The 13,508-nt window shown below is 45.7% G+C and overlaps 1 protein-coding gene across 4 annotated transcripts in view; it reads left to right on the top strand.

Annotated features, from left to right (window-relative positions):
• The window catches only part of LOC121285458 (stromelysin-3-like), a 112,840-nt gene that overhangs the window by 77,897 nt on the left and 21,435 nt on the right, over positions 1-13,508 (top strand). For all 4 annotated transcript variants that reach the window (XM_041201897.1, XM_041201896.1, XM_041201899.1 and 1 more), the window contains exon 6: positions 6,240-6,444. In XM_041201897.1, coding sequence (XP_041057831.1) covers positions 6,240-6,444 — 205 coding nt within the window. The remainder of the gene's footprint in view (positions 1-6,239; positions 6,445-13,508) is intronic.

Below are 13,508 nucleotides of genomic sequence, written 5' to 3'. Positions count from 1 at the left end.
TGTAGAGGAGACCACATTGGGAGCGGTCTATCGATCTCAGTCCTGAAAGCTCCAGTTGTCCCCCAAGATCCACAAACCTTTGAGGGAGCGAGTTCCAGATTTCACTAACTTTTGTATTTGGATTTCACTCCAGAACAGTTTCATTATAATTTTAAGGTTTGTTCCCTTTGTTCTGGACTCTCTCATCAAAGGAATTACTTTCTAGTTACCCCATTAAACCCTTTAATTATCATAACTATCTGGGAGACCACTAAATAAATGGAGTTCAAACTTTAACTTTGCCTCCATGAACAGGACAGTTTCAGTACTTGTTTCACTGGGAATTTTGCCAGATCTGTTCCTGCTGTCCTGCGAGAATTTCACTGGAAGCCCTGTTTGAGCACCAGGGAGAGATTTCTGCTGTAGTTCCAGCCATCTCCCCACTATAGAGGGGCGAGTGGATCAGGCAAAACCGTTACATTTTCAGCTCATTGTCCTCCAGCCAATCAAACCTAAAATAACTAATCACATTGGAGATGCTGTCAGGCAATGTCATTGATCAGTCTTTGCCTAAAGCTAATGGCTGTGCCAACAATGATGCCACATTAACCAACTGGTCAGTCACATCACAGATACTCCCCTTCATTGAGCATCTACTGCCAGTCCATCTTGTTGTACAATTCATTGCAACCAGCATTTCATTGACACCTCAAAACCAGAATCAATTCCCATGTAATAATGCTTGATTGGGTTAAACAAGTGACATCCAGATAAGAAAATATCAGTATTTTGCCATTTGATCAGAGCTGAAAAGCAACAGTGATCTCTTCTAGAGGGCAAAGTGGAGGGCAACAGAAAGAGGGGATGGCCTAGGTGTAGCTGGATGACAGGCATTACAGAGCAGTTGCAGATAAGCTACTGTGGATGGGTGAGGATGGAGCAATACAGATGAACGATGACAGCAGATCTCCTGGTAGGAATAGCTACAAACAGGACAGTACAGGAGTGTTATAGAGGAAAGGCCCTGGGGACTGAAGGACCAGCTTGCAACTGATCTGTTGATCTAGAAGTTACTGAGGTCAGTTTCCAGTTGAGCTTGTGGGCTTTGAGTCACTTGCGCTCCTTCCAAAGGCACAGGTATATCAGGGCACTCCTTGCAACTGACACTAACTAGCCACTGTTAGAAGAAAGAGGCAAATTCTAACATTGGTCCATATCAGTATAAAGGTTACAATGTGGGGCAAATCCCAGTTACTCAGCCTTAACCAGAGAAGACCCAGTTCTGATCCTTGATCAGTTCTAAGATAACTGGTCTCACATGGGGCATTGTGTTTGATTCACTGCCCTTGGATTGGAAGCTAGGAAGAGAAAATCATCCAGAGTTCTGGCTCCTGTTCGTTATCCATTTGATTTTCATGTAAGTATTGGCTGAGGGCTCAATTTTAGTTTTGCTGTAGGAGCTCATTCCTTGGAACAGCCTAAGAGTCTTTACTACTCAGTTTCACTCATTAAACTGACATCCCAGTTTAAGTTCCTCTTTGGAAGAGGATTAGAGAAAACTTTTCTTTTTGTTCTCATAAAGAGGGCCTCGCTGGCTGGGCCAGCATTTATCGCCCATAACAAAAATACCTGGAAAAACTCAGCAGGTCTAGCAGCATCTGCGGAGGGGAGCACAGTTAACATTTCGAGTCCGAATGACCCTTCAACAGAACTAAGTAAAAATAGAAGAGAGGTGAAATATATGCTGGTTTAAGGGTGAGGGGGGGTGGGTGGGACAAATAAAGCTGGATAGAGGGCCAGTGATAGGTAGAGATAACCAAAAGATGTCACAGACAAAAGGACAAAGAGGTATTGAAGGTGATGATATTATCTAAGGAATGTGCTAATTAAAGGTAGAAAGCAGGACAAGCAAGGTACAGAATAGCCCTAGTGGGGGTGGGGTGGGGTGAAGGAATCAAAAAAGGCTAAAAGGTAGAGATAAAACAATGGATGGAAATACATTTAAAAATAATGGAAGGAAGTGGGAAAAGAAAAATCTATATAAATTATTGGGAAAAAAAAGTGAGGGGAAACGGAAAGGGGGTAGGGATGGAGGAGAGAGTTCATGATCTAAAATTGTTGAACTCAATATTCAGTCCGGAAGGCTGTAAAGTGCCTAATTGGAAGATGAGGTGCTGTTCCTCCAGTTTGCATTGAGCTTCACTGGAACATTGCAGCAAGCCAAGGATGGACATGTGGGCATGAGAGCAGGGTGGGGTGTTGAAATGGCAAGCGACAGGAAGGTCTGGGTAATGCTTGCGGACAGACCAAAGGTGTTCTGCAAAGCAGTCACCCAGTCTGCATTTGATCTCTGCAATGTAGAGGAAACCGCATTGGGAGCAACGAATGCAGTAGACTAAATTGAGGGAAGTGCAAATGAAATGCTGCTTCGCTTGAAAGGAGTGTTTGGGCCCTTGGACGGTGAGGAGAGGGGGAGTAAAGGGGCAGGTGTTGCACCTTCTGCGATTGCATGGGGAGGTGCCGTGGGAGGGGGTTAAGGTGTAGGGGGTGATGGAGGAGTAGACCAGGGTGTCACGGAGGGAATGATCCCTGTGGAATGCCGCCGGGGGGGGTGAAGGGGAAGATGTGTTTGGTGGTGGCATCATGCTGGAGTTGGCGGAAATGGTGGAGGATGATCCTTTGAATGCGGAGGCTGGTGGCGTGATAAGTGAGGACAAGGGGGACCCTATCATGTTTCTGGGAGGGAGAAGAAGGTGTGAGGGCGGATGCGCGAGAGATGGGCTGGACATGGTTGAGGGCCTTGTCAACCACCGTGGGTGGAAAACCTCGGTTAAAGAAGAAGGAGGACATGTCAGAGGAACTGTTTTGGAAAGTGGCATCATCAGGACAGATGCAACTGAGAGAATGGGATGGAGTCCTCACAGGAAGCGGGGTGTGAGGAGCTGTAGTCGAGGTAGCTGTGGGAGTCGGTAGACGTGTAATAGATATTGGTGGACAGTCTATCACCAGAAATTGAGACAGAGGTCAAGGAGGGGAAGGGAAGTGTCAGACCATGTGAAAATGATGGAGGGGTGGAAATTGGAAGCAAAATTAATTAATTTTTTCAGGTCCAGATGAGAGCATGAAGCAGCACCGAAGTAATCATTGATGTACCGGAGAAAGAGTTGTGGGAGGGGACCTGCGTAGGATTGGAACAAGGAATGTTCCACATACCCCCATAAAGAGACAGGCATAGCTGGGGCCCATGCAGGTACCCATAGCCACACCTTTTATTTGGAGGAAGTGAGAGGAGTTTAAGGAGAAATTGTTCAGTGTGAGAACAAGTTCAGCCAGACGGAGAGTAGTGGTGGATGGGGATTGTTTGGGCCTCTGTTCGAGGAAGAAGCGGAGAGCCATCAGACCACCCCAGTGGGGGATGGAGTTGTAGAGGGATTGGACGTCCATGGTGAAGTGGAGGCGGTTGGGGCCAGGGAACTGGAAATTGTTGATATGATGTAGGGTGTTAGAGGAATCAGGGATGTAGGTGGGAACGGACTGGATAAGGAGAGAGAGAATTGAGTCAAGATAGCAAGAAATGAGTTCCATGGGGCAGGAACAGGTTGACACGATCAGTCTGCCGGGACAGTCCTGTTTGTGGATTTTGGGTAGGAGGTAGAAGCGGGCCGTCCGAGGTTGGGAGACTATCAGGTTGGAAGCTGTGGAAGGAAGATCTCCAGAGGAGATGAGGTCAGTAACAGTCCTGGAAATAATGGCGTGATGTTCAGTGGTGGGGTCATGGTCCAGGGGGAGGTAGGAGGAAGTGTCTGCGAGTTGACGCTCAGGCTCTGCGACGTAGAGGTCAGTGCGCCAGACAACAACAGCACCACCCTTGTCAGCGGGTTTGATGACAATGTCAGGGTTGGACCTGAGAGAACGAAGTGCATCAAGCTCAGAGAGAGACAGGTTAGAGTGGGTGAGAGGAGCAGAGAAATTTAGACAACTAATGTCACGCCAACAGTTCTCAATGAAAAGATCAAGAGCAGGTAAGAATCCAGAGGGAGGGGTCCAGGTGGGGGGAGAATATTGGAGGTGGGTAAAAGGATCCATTGAACGGGGAGAGGACTTCTGCCTAGGAAGTGAGCATGGAGACGAAGGCGGCGGAAGAAGAGTTCAGCATCGTGCCAAGCCTGAAATTCATTGAGATGAGGGCGTAAGGGTATGAAACTAAGTTAATTTATTGCCCATCCCTAATTGCCCTTGAGAAGGCGATGGTGAGTCTCATTCTTGAACCGCTGCAGTCCATGTGGTGTGGGTACACCTACACCTACAGTGCTGTTAGGGAGTGGGATTCCTGGATTTTGACCCAGTGATGGTGAAGGAATAATAAATTTACAGGTCAGAATAATGAGTGGCTTGGAGGGGAACTTGCAGGGGTTGGTGTTCCCATCTATCTGCTGTCCTTGTCCTTCTAGAGGGTAGTGGTTATGTGTTTGGAAGGTGCTGTAAAAGGAGCTTTGGTGAGTTCCTGCAGTGCATCTTATAGATGGTACATACTGCTGCTTCTGTGTGTTGGTGGTGAAGGGAGTAGATATTGAAGATGGTGGATGGGGTGCCAATCGTGGGCTGCTTTGTCCTGGATGCTGTCAAGTTTCTTGAGTGCCATTAGAGCTGCACTCATCCAGGCAAGTGGAGAATATTCCATCACACTTGTTATAATCCTAGATCAGAATCCCAAGTTTTTGGTAAGATCCGGCTAGGGACCAATGAAGTTTTGTTTCAAGTAGACAAAGTTTGAGATTCAAGACACTTGCTCAGTGAATAAAGCCACAAGATACCATGGGTTTTGAATAAACAAAAATAAACTTTACATGGTCAGAAAGATAAAATGATTTACAATACTCTAAGACTCAGGGTTAGTATTAGGTACATGTGAATTAACAGGCAAACTCTGGTCAAACACACCACACTGCACAATAAGTGGCAAATGTGACCAGGACAGATCCGACGGATTTCTCAGCAACCCACCCAAGTGTCAATAAACACTGAGTCAACCAATCTCATTGAAACTCTGCCTCTCTCACAAGGGACTCCAAACTTTTCACTTTTGAAGATCTAGGTCCTGAATTTCCTCAAAAACTGCTCCAATTCAGATGGCCTCAATGATTGCACACATCCCAGGGTTTTAATCTCATCTTCAGAGATTCCGTTCCCCTGGGTTTCTGAGTCTGCACTTCAGCCTCTATTTACTGGCACAATTTCAGCTTTTTAATAGTCGGCTAGCTTTACTGGGCTGGCACTCCCCTGGGTTTCACCAAGCTCAAATCTTCCCAGCTACACCAAGCTATAAATGGTTCCCAGGGCTTCCTCTGAGTCCTAAACCTTTCCAAAATGGAGCCAGTGACCTTCTGCCACCTTCTCAGCTCTTCCGGACTTCTCCTGAGCCCCAACCACACAGGGCCATCTAACAACAACACTTTTGCTGCCTGGAGCCTGCTAACAGCAGCACCTTTTCAGTCTGGACTTCAGCCTTGCTGCAGAACACTCACTTCCCCAGCAAACACACAGATAAATTGAAACCCTAGAACCTTCTTAATATCCACCTACCTCCGTGGTGTTGTGGCCTTCTGGGGCTCACTGAATGCTTTTAAACTAATTGTAGCTTTAACTCTCCAAACAAAACAACTCTCTAGGCTGCAAGCAGTGTAGACACCTCACCTCCAATTCTCCAGTGAAGTAAGCCTGCTGTTTTATGACCTTGTCTTTCTAGCTCACCTTCGCTCAGCATAGCCCTGACCTTTTAAGTGTAATAGACTCCAAGTTGCTTTAGTTGCATTTATACCAGTTTCTACAGTTAAACCTTAATCTTCCCAGAACTAAAAACTACCTCAAATTATTAACATGAGCCATGACCAAAGTATTTATAACACTCTCCTGACTTGTGCCTTGTAGATGGTGGACAGGCTTTGGGGAGTTAGGAGGCAAGTTACTCTCCACAGGATTCTCAGCCTCTGACCTGCTTTTGTAGCCAAAATATTTATATGGCTGGATGATGATGGTGGGGGTCGAGCAATAACAACGCTATTGAAGTTCAGGAGCTGGGCTTTTCTCTCTGGTCATTATTGAGGAATAACCCCTGCTATTTTGATGCAGTGTGTGTTGTGTGGGTTTCCTGCAGTGACTGACTCAGGCAGGAGACAGGTGGCAGCCCTTTGGAATTCCTGGGCCTTTGTGACAACTGTTTACCTGGATTTGTGTAACCATTACCAATTCATCATTTGCAGCCAGATGTCTGTGAGACTGACTTTGATGCTGTGTCAATGATCCGTGGTGAGCTCTTCTTTTTTAAATCCAAATATGTGTGGAGATTGAGAGACCAACACCTGCAGCCTGGTTACCCAGCGCAGGCCTCTCGGCACTGGTGGGGAATCCCTGACCGCATCGACGCAGGATTTGAGGACTCAGCCGGGAACTTTTGGTTCTTCCAAGGTTAGATTTCCTTTCTGATTATTTTTATATTTAACACTTCCCCTTCCCTTTTCTAACCTTTGAACCCATTACCTTCTCCAAATCAGCTCAGGATGGGCTATTTATTTTAAAATGGCTACATGTGTGAAATGGTGTACTTGGCCAGAGATACTCCAGTCCTGGGACTGGAGGGGTCTATGGGTCAGTACCAGTCAGTGCTGGGACCCAAACATAAGAGATCATCAACCAAGAGCATCACAGCAGTCACAGTAGGGATCTGAGCAGCCTGTCTCTACCTCTGCTGAAGCTACAGGTACCACGTAGGAGCTGTAGGCAGATTGAAAGGAGGGAGATGGCAGCCTATTGGTAATGTCACTGGACCAGTAACCCATACTTAATCCTCTGGGCACATGGGTTTAAATCCTAAATTTAATGAATGAATAATTTTAGAATGGAAAGTTAGTCTCAGTCTTAGTCACCACGAAACTGTCGATTGTTGTAAAAACTCATCTGGTTCACTAATGTCCTTTAGAGAAGGAAATCTGCTATCCTTACCTGGTCTGGCCTACATGTGACTCCTGGTCCACAGTGATGTGGTTGACTCTTAACTGCTCTCAAGGGCAATTAAGGATGAGTAACAAATGATGACCTTGCCAGTGATGCCCACATCCCATGAAAGAATAAAAACAAATTGTGATTCACCAAGGATATGCCCATGGATGTTTGAAAAGATGTTCTGTTGCATTTCTTCTTGTTATCATGGAGCATAAAACATATTCAGTTGCACCATTCTTTGTGGCCCATTCTTAGTTGCTGAGCGGTAACTCACCCTCTTCAGTTGTTTGTTGCTGAACAGGAATATCTGAATTGACAGGATCAATAGGGAGGGATGAACATTGAGTGACTGGTCGGGCTGCATTGTGTGAGGTAGGAGGGGGATGTGTTGGTAGTGGTTACCCGGGGGATGTGATGATTACTTTCTTCCAGTGTGAATCACTAGCTGAACCATCGAGCTTGTTAAGACTTCCCTGCCACCCTGGGCAGCAATGTCAGCATTTGGCCTGGTGTTCTCCTCCTCCTCTCTCTTTCTCTCTCTTTCTGTCTTTCTTGCGCATGCGCTCGCTCTCTCTTTGCCTTTTTCTTTCTCCTTCTCCGCCTCCTTCCTTTCATCTGTAGCCCTCACTGCTGCACAACCGTGTGCAGTGCACAACCATTCTGGAGATCTTCATTGGCTGCTGAATGTTCCAGCCAGCTGAAGAACATGTTCAATATGCCAATGACATGCCTGCTGCTCATGCAACTGACGTATTGTTACTGGGCTTTATTGGTGGGATTCCTTTCAGATATCATGGGGCAAGTTTGAAGAGTGTCTCATGTTTGTTTCCTTCAGATTGTTCCAAGTGCAAAGAGGTCAGAAAGCTTGGATTCCCCCAGGATAGAGAGAACCTGTTCCATACCTGCCTGAACCTTTCCTTATGATTATACACACAGATGCATGTTGATGGATTGATCCCCTTGCCATTTACAAATACTCCTAGTTAATCTGGTGGTGTCTGAATTGGCTTGTCTATGCAGTTAACAACATCTTGAATGTATGGGAAACCAACACACATACCAATCCAGGTGCTCCCTCATTTTGACTTTTGCAATTAGAGGAAAAGTTGACATAATTTGACTACCCTAGCAAACAACCCATTCATCATCTGCCTTATGTGTGCAGCCATCCGGGAGGTTCTCAATTTGGTGCCGTGGAAAGAGCTGGATCCAAAGATTTGAGAGCAGTGGTAACAATGTCTGGTAATGTGTGGCCACTGTTGTAAGGCTGTTTGGTGTTTCACAGAGAGGTCTGGAGGTTTGTATGGTTAAACATAAACTGTTTATTGGTAACCGGTAACTATGTAAATTTCCGAGGCACTGCCATGCATGGGAACTGTCCCAGTGCAGCTCCTTCCACTACACAGGTAGTCTACTATCATGTGACTCTCAACATCATACCATGGACAGTATTGTTTTGCAGTCCCACATTAACCCTTGCTCTGTCAAACACCTTGATCCTACAGCCACCAGGTCCTGCAGGTAACCGATCTTCCTGTAGGAGACAGCAAGTGTTTGTTAGCACCTAGTGTGGCAACCTTGGCCTCCAGAAGCACTGCTCTTCTCAGCAATCAAGGAAGGAGAGCCTCTGTCTGTCACCCCGTTGTGTGGACATTGCAACCAAGAACTAATCTGCAACTGACTTAGAAATTGCATCCCATAATATATTGATCAGAGATAGGACAAGAAAGATTCTAAGGGTCAGTGATGCAACAGAACAGACATTATGGGTCCGTGCTTGCAATGATGGAATAGTTGGGCCTCTGTGGGTCACTACCGGTTAATGACAGACAGGAAGGGACTATAGCATCTGCTGATGCACAGTGGTGATAAAAGAAGTGCTTAGTAAACAGAGTGCAAAGTCGAGCATTCGGTGCAGAGGGGGAAGGAGATGCTGCTTTTCAGCTCCAATACTTACTGTAGTTTGTGTAAGCTTGAGGCAATAGAATTAAACATTTTTGAGTGTTTTAGTCCAAGTTAGTGTGTAAAAAAAATAAAATAAACTTAGGAACTAAAAAATTAATATAAAGAAGACATGGCAAAGCAGGTTCTATATCTGTACTGCTGTATATGAGAGCTTGTGGACAGTAAGACTGTCCCAAGTGAACACATCTGCTGTCGCTGTCTTCATCTTCAATGTCTCCAGTCATTCTGTTGAAGTGCGAGTTGGAGAGGCTGTCACGCATAAGGGAAGGAGAGTTTATCTGGGCCGTTTGCGCCATATTTTGGTTACACCTCTTGAGAGAGGTAAAGGGTTTTTTTTATTCTTTCATAGGGTGTGGGCAACTCTGACAAGGCCAGTTCACTATCCTGATTGTTCTTGAGAAGGTAGTGGTGAGCTGCCTTCTCGAACCGTTGCAGACTGCGTGGACTATGTGATGTAGGTACACCCACAGTGCTGTTAGGGAAGGAGATCCAGGATTTTGACCCAACGACAGTGAAGAAACAGCGATATATTTCCAAGTGGATGGTGTGTGGCTTGAAGGGGAACTTGCAGGTAGTGGTGTTCCCATGTACTTGATGCCTTTCCCTTCTAGGTGGTAGAGATCACAAGTTTGGAAGGTGCTGTTGAAGGAGCCTTGGAGAACTGCTGCATCTTGTAGTACACACTGCTGCCACTGTGCATCAGTGGTGGCAAGAGTGAATTTGTGGATGTGGTGCCAATCAAACGGGCTGCTTTGTCCTGGGTGGTGTCAAGCTTCTTGAGTGTTGTTGGAGCTGCACTCATCCAGGCAAGTGGCGAGTATTCCATCACACTCCTGACTTGTCTTTTAAATGGTGGACAGGCTTTGAGGAGTCAGGAGTTACTCACCGCAGGATTCCCAGCCTCTGACCTGCCCTTGTAGCCATTGTATTTATATTGCTAGTCTAGTTCAATTCTGGTCTATGGTTACCACCAGGATGTTGATAGTGGGGGATTCAGTGATGGGAATGCCTTTGACCGTCAAGAGGAAATGGTTGGATTCCATCTTGTTGTAGATGACTATCGCCTGGCACTTTTGTAGCACAAATATTACTTGCCACTTTTCACCCCTATGACCTGAATCCAGGTCATAGGAACATAGGATCAGGAGTAAGCTCTTCAGCCCATTGAGCCTACTCCACCATTCAATAAGATTATGGCTGATCATCCACTTCCATGCCTTTTTCCCACACTATCCCCATATCCTTGATGTCTTTGGTATTTAGAAATGTGTCAATTTCTACTTGAAACATACTCAATGATTGAGCTTCCACAGCCCTCTGGGGTAGAGAATTCCAAAGATTCACCACCCTCTAAGAAAAGAAATTTCTCCTCTTCTCGGTCCTAAGTGGCTTCCCCCTTATTTTGCAATTTTGTTCCCTGGTATTAGACTACCCAACAAGGGGAAACATCTTAACTGCATCTACCCTGTCTATCCCTTTTTAAGTATTTTGTAGGTGTCAATGAGCACCTCTCATTCTTAGAAACGCTAAAGAATACAGGCCCAGTTTCCCCCACCTCTCTTCATAGGACAGTCCCACCATCCCGGGAACAAGTCTGGTGAATCTTCGTTGCAATCCCTCTATTGCAATAATATCTTTGCTGAAGTAAGAGGACCAAAACTGCATACACTACTCTAAGTGCAGTGTAACCAAGCTCCTGTACTATTAAAGCAAGATTTTCTATAGACTCTGGAACAGTTCCTACAGATTGGAGGGTAGCTAATGTAACCCCACTATTTAAAAAGGGAGGTAGAGAGAAAACAGGGAATTATAGACCAGTCAGCCTGACGTCGGTAGTGGGGAAAATTCTAGAGTCCGTTATAAAAGATTTAATAGCTGAGCACTTGGAAAACAGTGGCAGAATCAGACAGAGTCAGCATGGATTTACGAAAGGGAAATCATGCTTGACAAATCTACTGGAATTTTTCAAGGATGTAGCTAGTAGAGTTGATGTTTGGGAGCCAGTGGATGTGGTTTATTTGGACTTTCAGAAGGCTTTCAACAAAGTCCCACAGAAGAGATTGGCGTGTAAAATTAAAGTACATGGCTTTGAGGGTAGTGTATTGAGATGGATAGAAAACTGGTTGGCAGACAGGAAACAAATAGAAACAAACAAGAATAAACGGGTCTTTTTCTGAATGGCAGGCATAGTGGGGTGCCACAGGGATTGGTGCTGGGAACCCAGCTATTCACAGTATATATTCATGATTTAGATGAGGGAACTAAATGTAATATCTTCAAATTTGCAGATGACACAAAGCTGGGTGAGAGGGTGAGCTGTGAGGAGGATGCAGAGATGCTTCAATGTGATTTGGACAAGTTGAGTGAGTGGGCAAATGCATGGCGGATGCAGTATAATGTGGATAAATGTGAAGTTACCACTTTGGTAGACAAAACAGGAAGGCAGATTGTTAGTTGAATGGCTATAAATTGAGAGAGGGGAATGTGCAACGAGACCTGGGTGTCTTTGTACATCAGTCGCTGAAGGTAAGCATACAGGCGCAGCAGGCAGTAAAGAAGACAAATGGTATGTTGGCCTTCATAGCCAGAGGATTCAAGTACAGGCAATTCTTGCTGCAATTATACAGGGCCTTGGTGAGGCCATACCTGGAATATTGTGTGCAGTTTTGGTCTCCTTATCTGAGGAAGGATGTTCCTGTTATAGAGGGAGTGCAGCGAAGGTTTACCAGACTGATTCACAGAATCACACAGTGCAGAAGAGGCCCTTTGGCCCATTGAGTCTGCACTGACATGTGAGAAACACCTGACCTACCTGCCTAATCCCATTTACCAGCACTTGGCTCAATGCCTTGAATGAAGGTACTTTTTTAAAGCTTGTGAGGCAACCCACCTCTACCAGCCTCCCAGACAGTGCATTCCAGACTGTCACCACCCTATGGGTAAAAAAGTTTTTCCTCACATCCCCCCTAAACCCCATGCCCCTCACCTTGAACTTATGTCCCTTCAACTTAGGGGAACAGCTGCTCCCTATCCACCCTGTCCATGCCCCTCATAATCTTGTACACCTCGATCAGGTCGCCCCTCAGTCTTCTCTGCTCCAGCGAAAACAACCCAAGTCTTTCCAACCTCTCTACATAACTTAAATATTTCATTCCAGGCAACATCCTGATGAATTTCCTCTGCACTGCTTCCAGTGCAATCACAACCTTCCTATAATGTGGCAACCAGAACTGCACTCCGTACTCCAGCTGTGGTCTCACCAAGGTTTTATACAACTCTAACATGACCTCCCTACTTTCGTAATCTATGCCTCGATTGGTAAAGGCAAGTGTCCCATATGCCTTTTTCACCACCCCACTAACATGCCCCTCCACCTTCAGAGCTCTTTGGACACACACGCCAAGGTCATGCCATTAGTGTCATGCCGTTCATTGAATACTTCCTTGTCAAATTACTCATTCCAAAGTGTATCACCTCACACTTTTCAGGGTTAAAATCCATCTGCCACTTATCTGCCCATTTGACCATCCCATCTATATCTTCCTGCAGTCCAAGACACTTAACCTCACTGTTAACCACCCAGCTAATCTTTGTGTCACCTGCAAACTTACTAATCCTACCCCCCATTATATGAATGATGAATAATAGGGGACCCAGCACAGATCCCTATGGTACGCCACTGGACACTGGCTTCCAGTCATTAAATCAGCATTCGGTCATCACCCTCTGTCTCCTACAACTATGCCAATTTTGAATCCACCTTATCAAATTGCCCTGTATCCCACGTGCATTTGCCTTCTTTATAAGTCTCCCATGTGGGACCTTGTCAAAGGCTTTGCTGAAATCCATATAAACTACACACCTGGTCATCTCCTCAAAAAATGTAATCAAATTTGTTAGGCATGACCTCCCTCTGACAAAGCCATGCTGACTATCCCTGATCAAACCTTGCCCCTCCAAGTGGAGATAGAATCTCTCTTTCAGAATTTTCTCCAATAGTTTCCCTACCACTGACGTGAGCCTCACTGGTCTGTAGTTCCCTGGCTTATCTCTATAACCCTTCTTAAATAGCGGAACCACATTAGCTGTTCTCCAGTCCTCTGGTACCTCTCCCGTGGCCAGAGAGTAATTAAAAATCTGGGTCAGAGCCCCTGCAATCTCCTCCCTTGTCTCCCTCAGCAGTCCGGGACACAAATCATCCGGACCTGGAGATTTGTCCACTTTTAAGCCTGCCAGTGCCTCCAAAACCTTGTCACTCCCTATATCAATTTGTTCAAGAACATTGCAATCTCTCTCCCCAAGTTCCATACCTTCATCCTCATTCTCTTGGATGAAGATGGATGTGAAGTATTCGTTCAACACTCTACCAATGTCCTCTGGCCTCTCTTCCTTCTCATCGTATGCTGAATATCATTGGCCGTCCATGGTTCTCTGGGCTTGTTACTCCTTCCTATCACCCTAGAGGGAACATGTTGAGCCTGTACCCTCCCTATTTCTTTTTTGAACACCCTCCCCAACTGCTCTTCTGCAGATTTCCCCACAAGTAGCTGTTCCCAGTCTACTTT

Source organism: Carcharodon carcharias, chromosome 13, assembly GCF_017639515.1.
Source record: "Carcharodon carcharias isolate sCarCar2 chromosome 13, sCarCar2.pri, whole genome shotgun sequence".
NCBI lineage: Eukaryota > Metazoa > Chordata > Chondrichthyes > Lamniformes > Lamnidae > Carcharodon > Carcharodon carcharias.
The sequence above is the reverse complement of the archived record's forward strand: the minus strand, read 5'-3'. Positions and strand labels throughout refer to the sequence as shown.